Raw genomic sequence first — 20,224 nt, 5'->3', positions numbered from 1 at the left:
GAATCCCCTGTATGTGGGGTCCGGAGTATCCCTGGGGTGTGGGGTCAGAGTATTCCTGTGTGCGGGGTCTGGAGTATCCCCGTGTGCGGGGTCTGGAGAATCCCCTGTATGTGGGGTCCGGAGTATCCCTGGGGTGTGGGGTCAGAGTATTCCTGTGTGCGGGGTCTGGAGTATCCCCTTGTACAGGGTCTGGAGTATCCCCGTGTGCAGGGTCAGAGTATCCCTGTGTGCAGGGTCTGGAGTATCCCCGTGTGCGGGTCCCCCCAGTGCAGTTCCTGGAGCATCCCCAGGCTGGGCTCACTGGTGGGATGCGGGTGGGATGCAGGGAACACATGGCAGCCCCTCCTGCCCCACCACGGTGCTGGTTCAGCGGGTGGCACAGTGTGTTTGTCCCCTCCGAGCTGTGAGTGCTGCTCATGATGCGGTGTCAGGGGTGATATGCCCCTTACTTATATTTTTTCAGGACAAAACATCTCCTTTAGTTGCATTTCTAGGGGGAAAAAACCCAACCCCGTCTCTCTTGGTTGTATTTCTAGGGAAAACCACCTCCTTCAGTTGTACCTTTAGGGAAAACGGTCTCCTTTGGTGGCAGTATTAGGGGAAAACGTCTCCCTCAGTTGCATTTTCAGGGCAAACATTTTTCTGGCTTGAATTTTTAGGGGGAGCCATCTGTCTTGGTTGTGTTTTTAGGGGAAAACATCTCCCTAAGTTGCTTTTTCTTTTTTTAGGGAAAAACCTAACCCTTCGTTGTATTTTTACGGAAAACATCTCCTTTAGTTGCATTCCTTGGGAAAAACATTTTCCTCAATGAAATTTTTCGGGGGAACTGTCTCTGTCAGTTGCATTTTAGGGGAAAACATCTCCCTTGGCTGTATTTTTTGGGGGAAATCATCTCTTTTAGTTGGACTTTTAGGGAAAAACGTGCCTTTTGTAGCATTTTTAGGGAAAAAAAACCATCTCACTTAGTTGCATTATTTTTTTAGGGAAAAGCATGTCCCTTGGTTGAGTTCTAAGGGGAAAACATTTCCATTGGTTGGATTTCTAGGGGAAACCAGCTTCCTTTGTTGCATTTTTAGGGGAAAACAAGTCCTTTATGTAGGAAGCTTAAAAAGTAGGGATTTGTGAGTCAAATAAAGCAGGAGAGACCAACTCACTGCCTACAGGGATGGGGAGGGAAGGAGCAGGGGTTCAGTCATCCTAAAATCACAGAACATCCTGAACTGGAAAGGACCCACAGGGATCATTGAGTCCAAACTGCCTCTGCACAGACACCCCCAAAATCCCACACTGTCCTTGAGAGCATTGTCCAAATTCTCTTGGAGCTCTGGCAGCCTCAGCTCCCTGCTGCTGCAGCATCCTGCTCCTGTTCTCCGTGTGCTGGGCACAGAGGGATGCTGCCAGGAGGGTTTGGAGCCTTGCACCATTCCTTGGGACGTTTGAGCCGGTGATTTCTTCCTGCAGGGAACAGCAGAGGGGTCAGAGTGGGTGGGTGACCACACCTCTCCTCACCTGCCCTCCCGGGATCTGCCCACTGTGCTGGCCCAGGACCCCGGCACAGTGTGCTGGGTTAATGTGGAACCTGCCGATCCTGGTTCATACGCCTGGAAAAAGCTCTCAGGTTAAAATGTTCCTGCACTGCAAGGGCTGCTGTGTTTGGTTTGGCCAGAGTCCCTCCTGCTGCTGCTTTACCTTCCTTTGTCCCAGCGGGATTGCCAGGGGGACAACACAGTCCAGGGCATCAGGTAGCAGGGCCAAAGTTCTCCAGATTCCCCAAAATGAGGCAAATTGTTGCCTTTGCTCAGGGACTTCGGGAAAGCTGCTGCTGGTTTCTCTTGGCAATGCTGGTCCCACAGCCACTGCCTCCAGGAAGTGCTGGTGCTCTCAGGGAGGTTTCAGCAGCTTCACTGCTCACAGTCCCCTCCTGAACGAGCTGAAATCCTTCTGAAATCCATCAGAAATCCATCAGAATTCTGGCTACTCAGCCATGGGAGTGTGCCCTGAGAGCCTCCTATCTCCCTGCCCTACAAGAAAACCCTTCCCTCTGAGGGAACCTTTGAGCTGCTTGTCCTTGATCCCTGCTCTGCCTTCCAGGGCTACAGATAAAGGGTGACCAGCCCTGTGGCCTCGCAGAGCCAATATCCCGTTATACAAGCTTTTCCCTGGGAATGGGTCACCCTCCCCGTGCTGAAATTCTGCCTGGTAGCGACAGTGCAAGTGGCTGTGGGACAACAAAAGAGGTTTGTGCCTCCAGGGGAGAAATAAGAATGCAAATATCTTTGGCACGAAAAACCCCAATGCGATTTGCTCCTTGGTATTTTCTTGTCAGCACTTTGCATCTGGCTGTGCCTCACCTTCCCATTCCTTTCCTTGGGGCTTTGGGGAGCCATGGGGGCTGCAGGGGCCCTTTGGGGGGACAGGGAGAGAGGCTGCAGCCTCTCCAACCCCCAGCCCCACTGTAAAACCCTTTTTTCCCCAGATGGTTTGCCCACTTTGGGGAGATTTCCCTGCTGCTGGGCTTGGCAGTGCCCGGCTGGGATCCTGTTCCCCGTTGTGGCTCTGTCCCGTGCCTGGCAGCGCTGGCACCACGACGTGCCTCTTCATCATCCCGGGAGCTCCAGCAGCCCCAGGAGCATGGCTGGTTGTTTGAGGGCTCTGTAATCCACAGGGAAGCAGAGCAGGCGTCCTGTCCTGGCTGTGGGCATAAATCAGGCTGGAGCTGGAGAACAGGGAAGAGCAGGGGAGCGCGGGCCCCTGCGCTGAGCCGCCGGATGGCTCAGGGACTTCCAGTTCATTTATTCTGCTGGGGTTTGCCCAGCCCTGCTCGGCATGTGAAATGTTTTCTCTGAAAGACCCAGCAGTGAGATGGGTGAAAAACATTCTCCTGTCCCAGGAGCTGGCAGAAATCCTGGTAAATCTGCAGAAGTATGTTTTTGTCGGTGCTGCTTATTCTGCGAGGAGAACGAGTATAAACTCTTCCAGTAGAAAACCTTTTTTCCTGGAATAAAGTCCTGACTGTGTTCAAAGCATTGTGCTGGGAATGGAGCTTTGCTGGTAAACATGTCAGCACTGGGGAGGACCAACAGGGCAGACAGAGCTCCTGCCCCTCTGCCCCACTCCTCACCAGGTACCTGCTGCCCTTCTCTGCCCAAATCAAAACCTCTGTTATCTGAAATTGCCAACAAAACATAGATTTCTTTCTCTGCCCCCTGAAAGCCTGTCTGCCCTGCCATCCATCCTCTCCAGGCTGCGGATGGACATCCCCCAAGGTGGGGGACCAAGAGCCTGACCATGGGGTTATGTCCCCATCCCACGTCACTCGGCCCCTGTGGGGTCAGCACAGCCTGGGTCATCACTTCTGCTTGCCTGCCTCAGTTTCCCTGACCCTAGCTGCCACCAGGGGTGACCCTGGGGGCTCCTGGGGTGGCCCTGGGTGACAGCAGGTGCCCACTCAGGTTTGAATTTCTCATCCTGTGCTGTGTCCTTTTCTCCCTGCTCCTCGTGGCCGGGATGGGGATCCTGCTGGGACTTTCAGCAGGGCCACTGGGGGCTTTGGGCTGGAGATCAGAGCTGGGACACCCCGGGTGGGTTGTGAGCCCCGGGAGCTGGCAGGGAGGCAGCTCAGCACAGCTGAGTGTGCTTCAAAGGGCGGCAGGTTTTTCTGGGCTCCAGCCACCGCTTTGCTCTCCAGGCAGCCGTGAAATGCGAAAGAATGTGAAAAATGTGAAAATGATCATGCCGGCCCCAAGATTTGTAAACTTTCCGGTTAATGTGTAATGAATACATGACAGATGCTGCCAGTGCTGTGTGGGTGACCCCTCCGTGGTGGCACTGCCAGCAGTGACATCCCAGAGAGGCATCTCCCCTCCTCTACACCGGGGCCAGCCCGGGGTTGTCCTGCTTGGAGAGGCTCTGGGGCTTTTCTAAACTGGTTTATCTGGTTTGGACTTCTCCAGGTTCCTGTAACCACCTTGCCTAGCTTGCAAAAAGCAAGGTTATTTATTTGTTCAGTCCTCCCCTGGTACAAGGTGCGTGCTGTGACGCCCAGGTGCGCCCTGTCCAGCTGAGGAGCACGCTGCCAATGTCACTTTTCCAGAGGCCTTGGATGCTGGGAGGGATTCCTCCCAGGTACAGCTCATCCAGCCACCTGTGCAGTGCTTCCTGCTTGGCACAAGGCGAGGTGCTGCAATGTTCCTGCCACAGGCAGCCTGGAGAATCTCTCCTGAGTCATCTTTATTTTTATTTTTTTTTTTTTTGCAGAAATAGCTAAAAAGTTCCTTGGTCAGCCCTAGGTGGGTCTGGCTGCAGCAAAGCTGGAGGAGAACAGAGGTGCTGCAGGCCCTGGTGCAGTGGTGAACAGGGGCTGGGATTTATCCCACTTCCTCCAGGGGGATGTGCACAGCGTGGAATTTGAGCTGAAAAGGGTCAGAGAGGGCTCAGAGGGCAGCGGAGCTGATGCCAAGGGATGGCCTCACACTCACAGATGTGGTCTGGATGTGGACAGTCCATGGGCTGTGTTCCTCGCCTTCAAACAGCCTCTGAGCATCAGGGATCAAGAAGTTTTGTCTGATGCTAATGCATGAATTTGAGCCCTGAAAGACTTTCCCTGTAATTTAGGGAGGAGAGAGTGTCCTTTGAAAATTGTTTGGGTTGTTTTTGTTAGCTGTGTCATCCTGGCATCCCTCCCCACAGTAAATGGAAGGGACAGAGGTTTGTGGGTTCGGCTGCTTTGGGGTTTTTCTGTGTGGCTGCAGGTGCAGCTGGGGGGTCCCTGTGGGGTGCAGGGCCAGCCCCCAGAACCAGGACTGGTCTGGGATGGTGCTGCTGGGAGGGTGTTCGGGGAGGCTGGGATTTGGCACAGAGACCAAGCTCAGCCTGGGAGGGGCCGGGAGGTGCTGGATGCCAGCAAAGGTGCCAGAGGGCAGGATTAGGTGATGTGTCTTCCCAGAAACCTGAACACCACCTGCCTGAGGGGCTCAGCTCAGGTTTTGGTGCTTTATTTTTCCCCAAATCCCAATTCTAGCGGAGGGTGATATCCTGCTCCATTGTGGAGAGTCGCAGACAGGGGACTGGGATGGGGCTGGACTGGGGCTGGGATGGGGCTGGGATGGGGCCAGACTGGGGCTGGGATGGGGCTGAACTGGGGCTGGGATGGGGCTGGGATGGGGCTGGGATGGGGCTGGGATGGGGCTGGGATGGGTTGAGGTCTCCCTGACCACTGTTGAAGTTGGTGGCTCAGTTCTGTGCTGTCCTTGGCCCAGCTGGGCCCAGCCCCTGAGCATGGGGTGTTGGACCCAAGCAGAGCTGCTCCTTTCAAGTCCCCATCCATGAAGAAACCCAAGGAAATTGCAAAGGAATTGTTGTTTTGGAAGTTAAAGGCAGCCAACTGCTGCCCCCAAAACATGTCCAGAGAGCTAATCTCAATTATTGGAGCTGTGGGGATGCAGGAGGGTGCAGAACAGGAGCTGAGCTCCTGGGCTTTGTTGGGGCAGGGTAGAGCAGCCTCTCCCACAGCTCAGCCCCACCACATCCCACCCCCATTAGCTGATGTACCGAGAGCCTCCAGCCTTCATAAATTAACACTCTGGGCTATGAATTATGAATGGAGCCACATCTCTGATCACTGCAATGCTCTGCTGACAGACCAGGAGCTGCTGATCCAAGTGACAGCCCAAAGCTTTTAAAGATGTGAACAGCAAAACCTGGGAATAATTTACTTTGCAAGCTGCAAACCGCTTGGCCTACAGATGGGGCTCATCGTACTCCCTCTCCTGCCTGCTCCTGTCCTGTTCTTCTCTTTTGTTTCCCAGTATTGCCTTCTCCACTCTCCCTCTCTGTGCTAAGGGATGTTGTCCTGCTTGGCTGTGTCGACCATCCCTTGGGAGCTGCCTCCCTCATGCCACGTTCGTGCCCCAGGGCTGCTGGTACCAACTGGGGACAGCTGGTCCTGGCCATCCCCAACCCAGGCACAGATCCCCACAGCCAGTGCAGAGCTCCTGGTGCAGGACCCAGCGGGAATTTGGCAGATCTCTGCAGCTTTACCCCCTTTGGCCATAACTTTGTGTCCAAGACATCGTATTCTGCAGCTCCATCTGCTCCGTGGAGCTCTGCCACAGCTCCGTCTCTTTGGAGGGTTTGTCCTTGAACTTTTCCATCTCTGGAGGCCAAATCCTGCCCTAAGCAGCTGGATGTGCTTAGTCCTGGGTATTCCTGGGTTTTCTTGCCTTCTGGGCTTGTGCGGATTCCTGCCTCCTCACCTCTGGGGCAGCTCCCTCTGGGCTGTGCTCCCTGCTCTGCCAGCGCTGGGGCAGCGAGAACAGAACTAAATTTAGACAAGGGGCTTCAAACACTTGTCTGTTGTCACAAATGAAGGCAGGGCCCTGTATGTCCCCCTCGTGGGGCTGTGCCCCCCTGCAGCACTTGGGAGAAAGCCCTTGGCAAGCAGGAGGGAGCACGGGATGGCAGGAGCACGGGATGGCAGGAGCACGGGATGGCAGGGCTAACCCTAACCCTAACACTAACCCTAACCCTCCCAGCCTGAGCAGTGGGTGCAAGAGAAGGACACTCCATATTCCCAGTCCTTTCCAGCTGAGCCGTTGGGAACCAGGCAGCAGAACAAGTCCACGGGCACTTTGGAGAAGGTGTTTAGCCCTGGGCTGGGATGCAGGAGCGCTCCCCACGTCCTGACTGTTTTGTTTCCCTTGCACAGGGGATGATGTAACGAGGTGCAGGACGGACTGACCGAGCCCCAGCAGTTTCTTCTCCACCCAGAGGCCGAGGGGCTCAGCCTGCAGGGAAGGAGCCATTTTTGGACACAAACATCCCTGTGGCTGCAGTGAGCGGAGAGGAGCTGCCGCCGCCGCGGATCGAACCCGCTCCCGGAGGGGAAAATACCGCTTCGGTTTGGTGTCTAATTAGATATTTACCAGGAAGGAAGGAAAGATATAAATAGGGTGACAGTGACTTCAAAGGGTGTTTTTTGACTTCTAAGAATAACACCTTTGCTGGCGCCGATTTCGGGAATATCGGCTGCGCCTGGGTGTGAAAGGCGGAGGAGGTGTCGCAGCTCGGTCGGCAGCCAAGGGAGCAAACCCAGACCCCAGCCCCCGTCCGGCCCCACAGGACCAGCTGAGGAAGGGACAGAGCCCGTGCAAAGCTCAGCTGCATCCACAGGGACACAGCACGGGCAGTTTGGGGAACACCGCCGGTGCTGCAACGCGGGCAGGAGGGGACGTGTGGCACCATGGGGACCCCGTCCCTGTCGCCATGGGCAGTGCTGGTGCTCACCCTGATGCTGGGGGGACTCTGGGTTCCCTGTGTGCTGAGCAGGCAGCCCAACTTCATCGTCATCCTGGCTGATGATGTGGGCTGGGGAGATCTGGGCGCCAACTGGGCGGAGACAAAGGAGACCCCGCATTTGGATCAGTTGGCTGCCGAAGGAACAAGGTAATGTCTGTCCCCTTCCCTGCCCTCAGCCAGCACCCCTGGACACCCTGACCTGCAGCACAGGGGGATTCAGCCCTGTGGGACTGGCAGGTGAAGGGATTTCATTGGTGTGGGTTTGGGTGCATGGGGAGGGCAGCCAGAGCCTGGCGCCTTGGGGTGCAGATCCATCCATCCATCCATCCATCCATCCATCCATCCATCCATCCATCCCTGCTGGAACCTTCACCTCCCACTCCCCACCCTCATCCCCAGAGCCAAACAAGGAGTGTGCAGGGGAGCAGGGAGGGACACGGGGTCTCGTGAGCTGAAGGGTCTTTTCATTCTGCAGGTTCGTGGATTTCCACTCGGCCGCCTCCACGTGCTCCCCGTCCCGCGCCTCGCTGCTCACGGGGCGCCTGGGGCTGCGCAACGGCGTCACCCACAACTTCGCCATCTCCTCCCTCGGGGGCCTCCCCCTCAACGAGACCACCCTGGCCGAGGTCCTGAGGGGGGCTGGCTACAGCACGGGGGCTATAGGTAATGGCCAGGGCGCCAGGGGGCAGCTGGGGAGGTGGCAGGGGGTGACAGAGATGCAGAGGAGGTACTTGGGTGAAAGGAAAACCTAAAGGGGTTCCTTCCTTCTCGAGGGTGCTGCCGGAAATCCAGATTTCTCCACCTAATCTCTCTCTGCTTTCCCTCACCAGGAATGTGTTCCTTGGCAGACAGGGCTGTGCTCGGTGGCTCTGCCATCCCACACCACGGGCAGTGCCATTGGCCCCGTGGCTTTGGGCACCCTCCTGTCACTGTGGGTCCCCCTCAGCCCGCACAAGCCCTTTGCACCTGCAGCTCCTGCTGTTGTGCTGGCAGAAAATCCCTCTGGTTTTCCATTTCCCCCCAGTTTTTGCGGTTCTCCCTCTTGGATCGGGGTGTTAGGTGGGAGCCTTTGCATGCTGGAGGTCAGGGGATGAAGCTGCCTGTTAGGGAGGGGTGAGGAAGCTGTGTGCTCAGGGCACAAACACATGAAAGAGCCTTTTAAGGCTGGAAGCAGTCGCTTTGCACAGGCATGAGATACCTTATGCATTTTTTCTGGGTTTTCTGCAAAAATAGACGGCATTCTGGAATGGCAGCCAGCACAAACAAGAGGCCTTTCTTGTAGCTTGGTTAAAGCCCCCAGCCCTGCAGGCACCTCGTGGGGGAGGGCTGCTGGTGGCCAGAGCTGTGTCACCTCTGAAATGATGTTCTGTGGCTCCCACGCAGGCAAGTGGCACCTGGGACACCACGGCCGCCATCACCCCAACTCCCGCGGTAAGGGCTGTGCCAGCGGGGACAGCTGGGGGTCCTGTGGCCACCTTGACCCCACTGACCCCCTCACTTGCCTCTCAGGCTTTGACTTCTACTTTGGGATCCCCTACAGCCACGACATGGGCTGCACAGACAACCCTGGCTACGACCTGCCGCCGTGCCCGCCCTGCCCGCGGCATGGCACCGCTGCCAGGTACGGGGCACGGGGGTCCCCGTGGGTGTTCACAGCACTGTCCCCAGCCCTGAAGGCTGCCCTGGGCTGTGGTCACCTCTCCTCACGCTCTGTGCACCCAGTTTTCCCTGCAGGGAGCAGCCCGTGCCGTGGGGACATTGTCACCACTGCCTCTGTCCTCCTTCCCTCGGCTTTCTGGAGGCCAGGAGAGCAGCCAGGCTCTGTGCCTGCTCTGGTGACAAGCCTGGGGTGGCTCTTCCCGGCAGGGTGGCCAGGAAGGACTGTTACACTGAGGTTGCCCTGCCTCTCTTCGAGAATGTCACCATCGTCCAGCAGCCCGTGGAGCTCGGCAGCCTGGCCAGGCGCTACGTGGAGGAGGCAGCACGGTTCATCCAGAGGGCCAGGTGAGGGCCACCCACTGTCCCCGGCGTGTCCCCTTAGCTAGGAAAGCTCCTGGGTCACTGCAGGGCTCCTTTGCATCGTGCTGGTGCAATGCCAGGGGAGCTGGGTGCTGCCCCGTGGTTCAGGTTTGGGCTGTCCGTGCCTTGGCTTCCTGCTGGAGGCTTTGAGGCTCTTCTGGTGTCCTCTAAAGGGGCGGTGTGGTTTTAAAACCATCATTTTGGAGGCAAGGCAAAGCCTTTGAGTGAGGCTGTGCCTCTTTCCTGGGGGGAATGTGCGTGATGTCAAGGCTGGTGGCGATGGGAGGGAGGAAACCCTGCGGTCGGTCTGTCCATCCCTGCATCCCTGTGGATGAGGTGGCAATGGGGTGGTGGAGGCGCCTCCACGGGTGCGAAGTGCTGGCAGGGGCTGTGAATAGGCGCTGAGTGGTGCTCAGGGTGGGACCAGAACAGCGCCCAGAGGTGTTTGAACACGCCCCGTGTGTTAGATAGGATCCATTTTGAGGATAAAGCAACTCCCGGATCGCTGGGCTTGAGGATCTGCCTCCCCCAGGCTCGGAGATGCCCCGGGTGTGTTTGTCCCCGAGGAGCGAAGTGGCTCCTCCGGATGACGCCCCCGAGCCCTGCTGACGGGTTGTGTAATTTTAATCCCCATTATTGGCGGATTACGAGCTGTGACTTTGCAAAATGCCTCCCCGCAGAGTGAGGAGAGGAAGCGCTGCCGGGCAGCTCTGTCTGAGCCCATCCCCTCTCTGAGCCCATCCCCTGCCCGAGCCTATTCCCTGTCCGAGCCCATCCCCTGCCCGACCCCATCCCCTGTCTGAGCCCATCCCCTGTCCGACCCCATCCCCTGCCCGAGCCCATCCCCTGTCTGAGCCCATCCCCTGTCCGACCCCATCCCCTGTCCGACCCCATCCCCTGTCTGAGCCCATCCCCTGCCCGACCCCAACCCTGTCCGACCCCATCCCCTGTCTGAGCCCATCCCCTGTCTGAGCCCATCCCCTGTCTGAGCCCATCCCCTGTCCGACCCCATCCCCTGTCCGATCCCATCCCCCTCCCGACCCCAACCCTGTCCGAGCCCATCCCCTGTCTGAGCCCATCCCCTGTCCGAGCCCATCCCCTGTCCGACCCCATCCCCTGTCCGAGCCCATCCCCTGTCTGAGCCCATCCCCTGCCCGAGCCCATCCCCTGTCCGACCCCATCCCCTGTCTGAGCCCATCCCCTGTCCGACCCCATCCCCTGTCCGAGCCCATCCCCTGTCCGATCCCATCCCCTGTCCGATCCCATCCCCTGCCCGACCCCATCCCCTGTCCGAGCCCATCCCCTGTCCGATCCCATCCCCTGTCCGATCCCATCCCCTGCCCGACCCCATCCCCTGTCCGATCCCATCCCCTGTCCGACCCCATCCCCTGTCTGAGCCCATCCCCTGTCCGACCCCATCCCCTGTCCGAGCCCATCCCCTGTCCGATCCCATCCCCTGTCCGATCCCATCCCCTGCCCGACCCCATCCCCTGTCCGAGCCCATCCCCTGTCCGATCCCATCCCCTGTCCGATCCCATCCCCTGCCCGACCCCATCCCCTGTCCGAGCCCATCCCCTGCCCGAGCCCATCCCCTGTCTGAGCCCATCCCCTGTCCGACCCCATCCCCTGTCTGAGCCCATCCCCTGCCCGAGCCCATCCCCTGCCCGAGCCCATCCCCTGCCCGGGATAACGCGGCCCCGGGGAAGGCGGGTCCTTGGGGTGAGGTTTGTGTGGCAGAGGTGAATGAAGGGCTGGGCAGGGAGCAGCACGTAGGGAAATGGCTCTTTATAAAGCTGGGTGCTGTTTCGTTGCACGAAGACCTGTAGTTTATCCCTTTGGGTACCAGGGATAGGCCGTGGGGTGGCTTTGGGATGCCGAGGGTACCCAGGCTCTGGGCAGCAGCAATCCCTTCTCCTGCCAATTCCCCAGCCCTCCAGGCTGCCAGGATGCTCGGTGGCTGTGAAACCAAGTGTGTGAGCTCCGGGTTAATAGGAAAAACCTTTCAACTCCCAGCAGTGTTTTGGGGTTATCTGCGTTCATGGAGAACAGGATTAAGCAGGTGCCTACCTTTTCTCGCCTTCTCTTTGATGGCTCATTCCAGTTTTCCCCTGCCTGACTCATTCATTACAGGGCAACAAAAGAACACCGGATTTGCCATCCCAGTGTTTTTTTTTAACCAGTCAAGGTTCAGCAGTTTGTGACAGTGAGATGCGGCGCTGCTCGAGCACAAAGCGAGCGTGGGAGCAAAAGTCAGGGACTCGTGTCTTCAGTTATTGATTAAACGTTCGCTGAACCTTCAGGACGATTGCGAGGTGTCCGTGTGGCAGATGAGAGAGATGTTCAGCTGAGCATCACAGCCACCAGCCCGTCTGGGGGCCGGAGTGGTGCTCCCAGGTGGGATCAGAGCCGGGGGAGCAGCTTTCCCTGCAGCTTTCCCTGCTCCAGGGGCATGCCATGGGAAGAGGTGGCACGGTGACAGGCAGGGTGCCAGCGGGACACAGCCCTTCGCGGGGCTCCAGCGTCATGGGGACACGCAGCAGCTCCGGGCAGGACGGGGTTGACTTATTTCCCACCCCAGGTGGGTGACGGGCAGAGGAAGGAAGCGCCGAAACTCGAGTTGGAAGGGCCCCGAGGAGGCAGCGGTGGGGCGGCCGGAGCCGGGGGCGGGCGCCGGCGGGGACACGTCCCCGGGATCCGGCCGCTCCTCGCCGCCGGCCATCCCACCCTTCCCCTCCGAGCTCCCTGAGGAAGAGCAGGCCTCGTTGGAGCAGATAAATATAGCTGCAAACAGCCGAACAGGACGTGTCCTGTGATGATTTAGGAGCGAGCAGGCGGCGGGGCAGCGCACGGTGGAGACTGGGGCTGGCACTGCCCGGGCTGTGCCCACGCTGTGCCCAGGCTGTGCCCGGCTCTGCTGTCACCCATCCCCTGCCCACAGCACCAGCAAGGCCGGGCATTGGCTGGGCAGGACGATAAAGGGCTAAAAGGTGTCCCCTGAGAGAGGAGAGGAGGTGTTTGGCTGCTGGAGATGGAGGAAGGGGCAAATCTGTCCCAAATGGGGGGACAGCTGACAGCACGGGGACAGTGGGGAGAGGTTTCAGCAGGAGCAGGGGAGAAGTGGCTCAGCTCAGCAGAGTTTCCCCCCTGTAAGGACAGGGAGGCCTGCAGGGTTTGCAGCTGGCGTGTTTTTCCCCCAGGAGCTGCGGCAGAGGCAGGGGTGGAAGAGCCACTGGTTTGTGTGCCCAGGTTCAGCAGTGCCACCACCGCCACGACCTCGTGCTCCTGGAGGCTGAACACTCTCCCTCTGTCCCCTGTGCAGTGACAGTGGACGTCCTTTCTTCCTGTACCTGGCCCTGGCCCATATGCACGTCCCTCTGAGCCCCCCGCTGCCCCCTGCTCCGGGCAGGGGCGTTTACGGAGCCTCCCTGAGCCAGATGGATGAGCTGGTGGGACGGATAAAGGAGCTCGCTGACAGCCTGGGCAGGGGCAGCACGCTGCTGTGGTTCACAGGTACCGCAGGACAACGGGGTGACACTGGGGACTGCCCCTGGAGGCGGGAGCTGTGTTTGTCCCCTGCCCTCTATGTCTCTTGTCGTCAATGTCTCTGCCCTCTGTGTCCCCTGCCTTCAATGTTCCCCACCTTTGATGTCTCCTCTATGTCTCCTACCTTTGATGTCCCCTCCCTTCTATGTCCCCTGCCCTTGATGTCCTCTGTCCTCTCTGTCCCCTGCCCTTGATGTCCCCCACCTTTGATGTCCTCTGCCCTCTATGTCCCCTGCCCTAGATGTCCCCTGCCCTGGATGTCCCCTGCCCTAGATGTCCCCTGCCCTGGATGTCCCCTACCTTCAGTGTCCTCTACCCTGGATGTCCCCTGCCCTGGATGTCCCCTGCCCTGGATGTCCCCTGCCCTGGGTGCTCCCCTTGCTCAGTGGATGGGGAGTGGTCCCAGGGTGGGGACAGGGGTCCCAGGGTGGGGACAGGGGTCCCAGGCTGCTGTCCCCACTCAGCCGGGTGCCCACCCTGCCACCCCCCTGTGGCTGCGGGGCTGAAGTGGTGGGGCCGTGACTAATTAAACCACAAATCCCTGTTCATTAAGAAGCCCCAATCCTCTCGCTGTTGCTGAGCAGCCTCCCTAATGAGGATGTCTTGCTCCTGATGACAGGAACCGCTGGGCCCCTCATTAACACCCAAAGCTGGTGGCACCGTGCCCCCCCTGCCCTGACCTGGCTGCGCTCAGCCCCTGCAAACAAACTGCTAAAACCCAAAATCCATCAGCCAGCTGCTCTGGCTCCGGTGGGGAGGCAGCACAGGGCTGGCAAAGAGGGATGGAAGGGTCACTTGTCCTTGTCTACACCCCCCCACACTGTGGAGGTGTCCCCTGTGATCCTGCTGTCTCTCACGGGGACATTTCTTTCTCTTGCAGGTGACAATGGCCCCTGGGCACAGAAGTGTGAGCTGGCAGGACGCCTGGGGCCCTTTGTGGGCGCCTGGCAGAGGCAGAGAGGTAACCGGGGGCACAGGGGGGCTGCCCCACAAAGCTCTTCGGTGCCCATCGAGGGGACACGGGCAGCATTATCCCACCCCCAGCCCTTCCCTGGCTGCTGCCCTGCGCTTGAACACACCCCAGAGCTGGTTTTTTTCTTTCCAACAGTCAAATTTCCCCCCAAACTGCTGCAGAGGGTGGGTTGGGGTCCCCATCGGCCCGGAGCTTGGGGTGACTGTGCTGGTTTGGAGGTGGGCTGTTGCTCTCTGCCCTGTCAGGGTGTCAAAGCCCCCAGCCCCATCCTGCCGGGGGCAGAGCACCCACCACCCTCCCTGCACCTTGGGACTTTGCTTTTCTTTCTCCCTTTTTTTTTTTTTTTTTTTTTTTTTTTTTTTTTTTTTTTTTTTTTTTTGGTCGTTGTTGTTGTTGTTTTGTTTCGTTTTGTTTTTTCACTCTTCCCTCCTTTTCCGGCCAAGCCATCTGCTCGGTGGGTTCATTTCGGTCGGGGCAGCCAGAAACATTCATGAGTCAGGCATTTCCCACTTCTGCTTGTATTAGGCGGTGTTCAGGTGCCAGGCTCGGCTCCCCCCGCCCGGGGTCAGCACTGAGGGGCTCCCTGACCCTTCCCTGGGCAAACTGCTCTGCCTCTGTCCCATCCCAGAGCCCTTCTCCCGGCCCCGGGATGGAATCCGAACCGTATTGGTTTTCTGGTAAACAAATCCCGCTGACGGCCCCGGGTTGTTGCTCTTGAGCAACCCACGGTCACAAGTCCCAGCAGATGGTACAGAAACTGCGGTGCTCAGGAACAGGGAGAGCAAAACACGGCCCCTTCCCAGCCCCTCGCTGCCCTGCAAAACAGCCAGGGCCCGCCTGCGGTGGAGGCTGCGGGGAGGAGGAGGGCTGGCAGAGAGCTCCGAGCTGGCTGCAAACACCGGCTGCCACGGTGACTTCGGAAATCCCTCGGCTGGTGGCGGCACGGGTGTTTGGAGAGCTGGTCCGGGCTGCTGCCGGCTGGACCGGCACTGCCCTCCCCGCCCGGGGCTGCCGAGGGGGGATGATCAGGGGATGGTCGGGGGATGGTCGGGGGATGCTCAGGGGATGGTCGGGGGATGGTCGGGGGATGCTCAGGGGATGATCAGGGGGATGCTCAGGTGGATGCTCCGGTGGGATGCTCAGGGGGATGCTCAGGGGGATGCTCAAGGGGGGGGGATGATCAGGGGGATGCTCAGGTGGATGCTCAGGAGGATGGTCGGGGGATGCTCAGGTGGATGCTCAGGTGGATGTTGGGGGCGGGGGATGATCAGGTGGATGATCAGGGGGATGCTCAAGGGGGGGGGGGATGATCGGGGGATGTTCAGGGGGATGCTCAGGGGATGATCAGGGAGATGCTCAGGTGGGATGCACTGGGGGATACTCAGGTGGATGCTCAGGTGGGATGATCAGGACGATGATCAGGGGGATGGTCGGGGGATGATCAGGTGGGATGCTCAGGGGGATACTCAGGTGGGATGCACTGGGGGATACTCAGGGGATGCTCAAGGGGATGCTCAGGGGATGCTCAGGGGGATGCTTGGCCTTCCCAGCCCGGGAAGATTGGTCCTGCCAGGTAAAAGCCCCCGAGGAGAGGGAGGGAGGGGAAGACACCCTGCTCCCCACTCTATTTATTTCCATATGTTCCTATATGTCTCTGCAGATTTCTATTTGTATGTTCCTACATGTTCCTGTATGTTTCTAACATGTTTCTATGTTCCTACATGTTCCTATATGTTCCTATATGTTTCTAACATGTTCCTATATGTTTCTACATGGTCCTGTATGTTTCTATATGTTTCTGTATGTTTCTCCATGTTTCCTGTAGCTCCATCTTTTGTTTTAGGCTCCAACCCTAAATTCCGGGGATGTTTTCCGCTGATTTCAGGTGGTCACTGGAGTTGGGAGAGAGCAGCATGTCCATGTGTGCTGCCCCTTTTCCCTGTGCTTCCCACAGCCCTCAGCCCACCCCAAAACCTCATCCCCCACCTCAGGGGCAGGAGTTCAGCAAGGAGGGGACACTGGGAGAGAAAGAAACATTTTGGGGATGTGATGCTGGGCGTGTTTTGAGGCAGGTCGGGCAAGTTCCAGACCTGGTGTCCCTGTGCTGAGGACCTGCTGTGTGTGTGGTGGGACCAAGGTTTTCATCCCACCACGGGAATGCAGAGTTCAGCTTTCCTGGAAAGCCTGGAAAGTCCCCACAGCAGCAGGGCTGCATCATCCCCACTCCGGAGAAAATTCCCTGGTTGGGTTTGGGTGTTTCAGCCCTGTTTACTTCCCGAAGTGTTAATGTGACCTCATTCCCAGGCTGACCTGACCAGAGGTGCTGGGGTGGCTCGGTCAGGAAATATCCCTCTGATGTCCTTCCAGAGCCCCCTGACCATGCACGGAAAAACCCTGGAAATGCATCCAGGAGGATCAGTTTATAACATATGTGCAGAGATGGGGATTGACATGAACTGCTGTAAAATCGCTGTGATTTCCTGGGCTGTCCGAGGGCAGGGGGAAAACACAAAAGTTTGGGTGGGGAATGGGACAGATTGGGGGTGTGCTCACTCCGTGCCAGGGTCAGAAAGCTTTTCCCTGGGCTGGTGGCACCTGTGCCATTGGTGTTCCCGCGGGCACGGCAGCACTGTCTGGGGCCATGGCTCAGCCGGTGGCATGGGGCAGTGGCTCTGGGGACAGCGCAGGGACTCTTTTGGCTGTGCCCGGAGGAAATGGCTCGGGGCGAGTGCCGTTGCCATGTGCACACTGAAAGGCAGCGCACAAAGGCTGCTCCTGGGAAGTTTGCTCGGTGAATCGGGTTGGGATTTTCTCTTCGCCCCATTCCCAGCCCCTTCCCCCTCCAGCTGCCTGGGGCCCTTTGGGCTGCGGCCAAGGCAGAGGCTCTCCAACACCCTTCCAGCCCTTTTGATGCTCCGTGCTCCCATTTCGGGGCTCAGCACCCCAATCTTGGTGCTCAGAACCCCAGTCCAGGTGCTGGAGGGACTGGGCAGCTTCCCCTGTGCACCTCAAATCCAAGGGCAGAGCAGGGGTGCTTTGGGTGCTGTCAGGGAAAGGATGGATCAGGTTCATTAACTGGCAGGAGGGTTATTAGCAGGATGGTGTTTTAATGAGGCAGGTTTCCAGCAGGCAGAGGAGGGGCTGTTGGTGCTGAGCCCTGCAGAGGACAGAAGCCCCTGGAATAAATCCCTACATTTCCTGCCTGCTCCATTCTCTTACCTGACATCAAAAGTGGATGGAAATGCAACGGGCTCTGGCAGCTGCTGCATTTCTCATCGCTCGCTGCAGCAGAGAAACACAAACCAGTGCCCAGCTGAGACCCCTTTCTTTTCCCTTCCCCCGTGAATAACTCCTGTAGTTCCTCTCCCTTCCCTGGCCCAGTGAACCCATCCTCCCTTGGGGTAATTTACACCATCTCTGCCTCCGAGCAGTTCCTTTCCCGGGGAATCTCCGGCCTCAGGAGCTTCTCCAGCATCAGCAGGATGCTGAGCGCTGCCCCGTTCTCCTGCAGGTGGGAGCTCAGCGAAGCAGACCACGTGGGAAGGAGGGCACAGGGTGCCAGCCCTGGTGTACTGGCCTGGCCGTGTCCCCGCTGGCAGGACGAGCCGTGCTCTGCTCAGGTAAGAGCTCCTTAGGGAACGCAGTGACCCCGTTTGGAAGGACCCTCCATCCTCGCCGGGTCATCACCTGCATTTTGGCACCAGCACCTCCTGGCTCTGCTTCTTCCCTGCCTTGTGCCAGGCTGCCCTTTTGTCCTCTCCGGGGACTTCATGGCTCAGCTGAGAGGAGCTGAAAGGGCTTTTTGTGCAGCCGGAGGCCGGCGCTCGCAGCCGCCCTGGGTGCTCCTGGCCGCCGCGGCCGAGCATCTTTTCCCGGCGATGAAAAGATGCTGATGTCGTCTCTCCCCGGCGAGGAGCAGGCTCCGGCTTTGTGGTCTGCCAGTGCCTTGATGTGGGAGGAGGCTGTGTTTTGGGCTTGTGGGGATGGATGGCGCTGGCAATCCCTGCAGGATTTGGCAGCGAGGGCAAAGGGCTCTGCTCCGTGCCTCTCCTGCCCGCGGAGGGTCTGTATCAGCCCTCTCCCTGCAGCACTTCGTGAGGAACCTGCGCCTCTCCTCGCAGCCCTCCTTGGCTGTAGATGTGGGGGAATGTCCCTGTTTGTCCCTGATGGATCCCCAGGGTGTGGGGGTCAGCCTGGAGGGGTGTGAGGGTCCCTGGCCAGCGGGATGCCCTGTCCTCTTCCATCCTTGAAGCACGCAGGGTGCTGGGTGTTGGGAAAGAATGTCCCAGCTGCTGGGAGCAGGTCCTGACTGGTGGACCCTGGCGGAATGTTGGGTGTTTCTAAGGAGCCGTGAGATAAGCTGGAGACACTCACTCGTTCCACGGCCCCAGGGCAGCTCTGGGAGCTGGAGTGTTGCAGCCAAGGGAAGGTTTGAGCCAAAAGCTGAGTCACTGGTGTCTGGTGGAGGGGATGGGGAGCACGTAGCACCTCATGGTTTCACCTCCAAATCCTTGTCCCACTCGGGCAGCTGGGGCAGCATCATCCCATCCCCCTGTCCCTGCCTCCAGGCCCAGGAATTATGATTATCTCCTCAAAGACCTGATCTCCTGCATTTCCCAGCTCCAGTCGGGCAGGTTGGACAGCTGGAAATCTAGAAATCCAGCAGAGGCACGTGCAGCACTCCAGGTGCTTGGAAAGTGGCTCCGTAGCTCCCCAGCAGTGACAGTGGAGCTGGTGTCCCCCCCAACAGAGCCTGGCACTGCCACAGGGCCGTGCCCAGGGGTGCAGGGTGCTGGTCTGGGGTCAGGAAGGGACACCCCCTCTTTGGGAGGCAGCACAGAACCAACCTGGGGGACCTGAGCAATGGGTCATGCTCAGGAAAGTGTCACCACTGTGGTCCCAGCCGTGGCCTGAGGTGGGACAGGGAATGTGGCGAGACACAGGGGGACATGGAGGTGCTCACAGGACAGACAGGTGGCTTTTCTCACCCTTGGCAACAGGGACACTGAAATGCCCCCAGCTGCTGGGGAACACCGAATGTGTGTGCAGGAGAGGCCGGGAGCCCTGTGCCTGCTGGGATCCCCGGGAAGAGCCAGGGCTGGGCAGGGGCAGGTCTGAGCCATCCGCACACGGATCTCCTCTTCCCCTGGGGTTATGGAAACACCCGGCTGGGGCACGGAGGCTCCTGGAACTGCTCAGGACCTCGTGGCTCCGTGTCCTGCCCGGCCAGGGAGTGCAGGGGTGAGCGAGGGTGAGCGTGCCCTGGGGCTGGAACCAGCACAGAAACGCTGATGCCTCCTCAGAGACCAGCACCTGCACGCTGGGCTCTGCACAAAACTGCCTGGTCTGCTTTTCTTAATGATGTTTAATTGTCAGAGCCACCCACTGTGCTTCTGCCCTTCCCTGCCCCAACCTGAAGTAGGGCACGGAAGAAGTAGGTCAGGAGGATGGTGAAGGAGGAGATTGCACCATGCTGGCTGTGCTGGGGCTGGGCAGGTTGGCCGAGCTGTGGGCTGTGGGGAGAGCTGCTGCAGCTCCTGCCGTGGCCAGGCAGGGCAGTGCGCTGTGCCACACCGTGCTGGGATGCTCAGCTCACCACCAGTGCTGCCCCGTGTCCTGCCCCAGGGGTCAGGGTGTCCCACAGGCAGGGAGCTGCTGTCCCTGGGCACTGCCAGGCCCTTTTCCTGTGGTGTTCAGGATGCTGGAGTGGCTTTATGTGTTCAGTCTCTCTTGGCCAGGGCAGGGGTTGGCAGTGGCTCTCCCTTTCCCTCAAGGATGCCAGCATGTGCCCGCTGGTAGGGCCTTTACTTTGGTGCCAACCTCGACCAAAATCCTGTTTTTCATGCCCTTTTCCATGGCTTACACCTGCCCATGGCTGGGGCAGTCTTCATCCACCTCTGCCCTCAGTGGTGTTCTCCCAGCCCAGTGCTGCTTTCCAGAGGTCCCATCCTGGAGCGCTGGCTCCTGGGGGAGCTGGGCACCCAAGGGACCAGGGGCAGGCTGCCCAGGTGAGCTGCTGTTTTGGGGGGACCTGCTGTGCCCCAGGACGGTGCCTGCAGGGATTGCAGTGCAGAGCCAGGATGTTTTTGGGCGCCTCCTGGCCGGCCTGGCCGTGGGGCTGTCCTGGTGAGCCCTTGCAGAAGTGTTTGTTCTTATTTGTTCTCTCTGTCTCTTAGCAGCTGAATTAAAACTCGTTCAGTGGGAGAACCGAGGGCTGTTAAGCCCAGGGCTCTTTCCTCTCTCTGCTCATGCAGCTGCCACCACGCTCGGGGCAGGAGACACAGGGACAGGATCGTGGTGGTGACACAAGCACGGTGACAAGGTCGCAGTGGCAGGACCACGGCAGCACCCTGGTGACCCCAATTCCTGGTGCTTTTGCCTCCTTCACCGTTT

The 20,224-nt window shown here is 58.9% G+C and overlaps 1 protein-coding gene across 1 annotated transcript in view; it reads left to right on the top strand.

Moving 5' to 3' along the window:
• Positions 1 to 6,701: 6,701 nt before the first annotated feature.
• Positions 6,702 to 20,224, top strand: part of ARSG (arylsulfatase G) — a 19,312-nt gene continuing 5,789 nt past the window's right edge. The window contains exons 1-8 of the mRNA XM_066332380.1: positions 6,702 to 7,443; positions 7,772 to 7,959; positions 8,680 to 8,727; positions 8,806 to 8,917; positions 9,163 to 9,300; positions 12,635 to 12,825; positions 13,739 to 13,819; positions 17,343 to 17,451. Of these exons, the coding sequence (XP_066188477.1) occupies positions 7,241 to 7,443; positions 7,772 to 7,959; positions 8,680 to 8,727; positions 8,806 to 8,917; positions 9,163 to 9,300; positions 12,635 to 12,825; positions 13,739 to 13,819; positions 17,343 to 17,451 (1,070 nt within the window). The 5' untranslated portion in view covers positions 6,702 to 7,240. The remainder of the gene's footprint in view (positions 7,444 to 7,771; positions 7,960 to 8,679; positions 8,728 to 8,805; positions 8,918 to 9,162; positions 9,301 to 12,634; positions 12,826 to 13,738; positions 13,820 to 17,342; positions 17,452 to 20,224) is intronic.

Source organism: Sylvia atricapilla, chromosome 18, assembly GCF_009819655.1.
Source record: "Sylvia atricapilla isolate bSylAtr1 chromosome 18, bSylAtr1.pri, whole genome shotgun sequence".
NCBI lineage: Eukaryota > Metazoa > Chordata > Aves > Passeriformes > Sylviidae > Sylvia > Sylvia atricapilla.
This window is presented reverse-complemented; position numbering and strand designations above follow the sequence as displayed.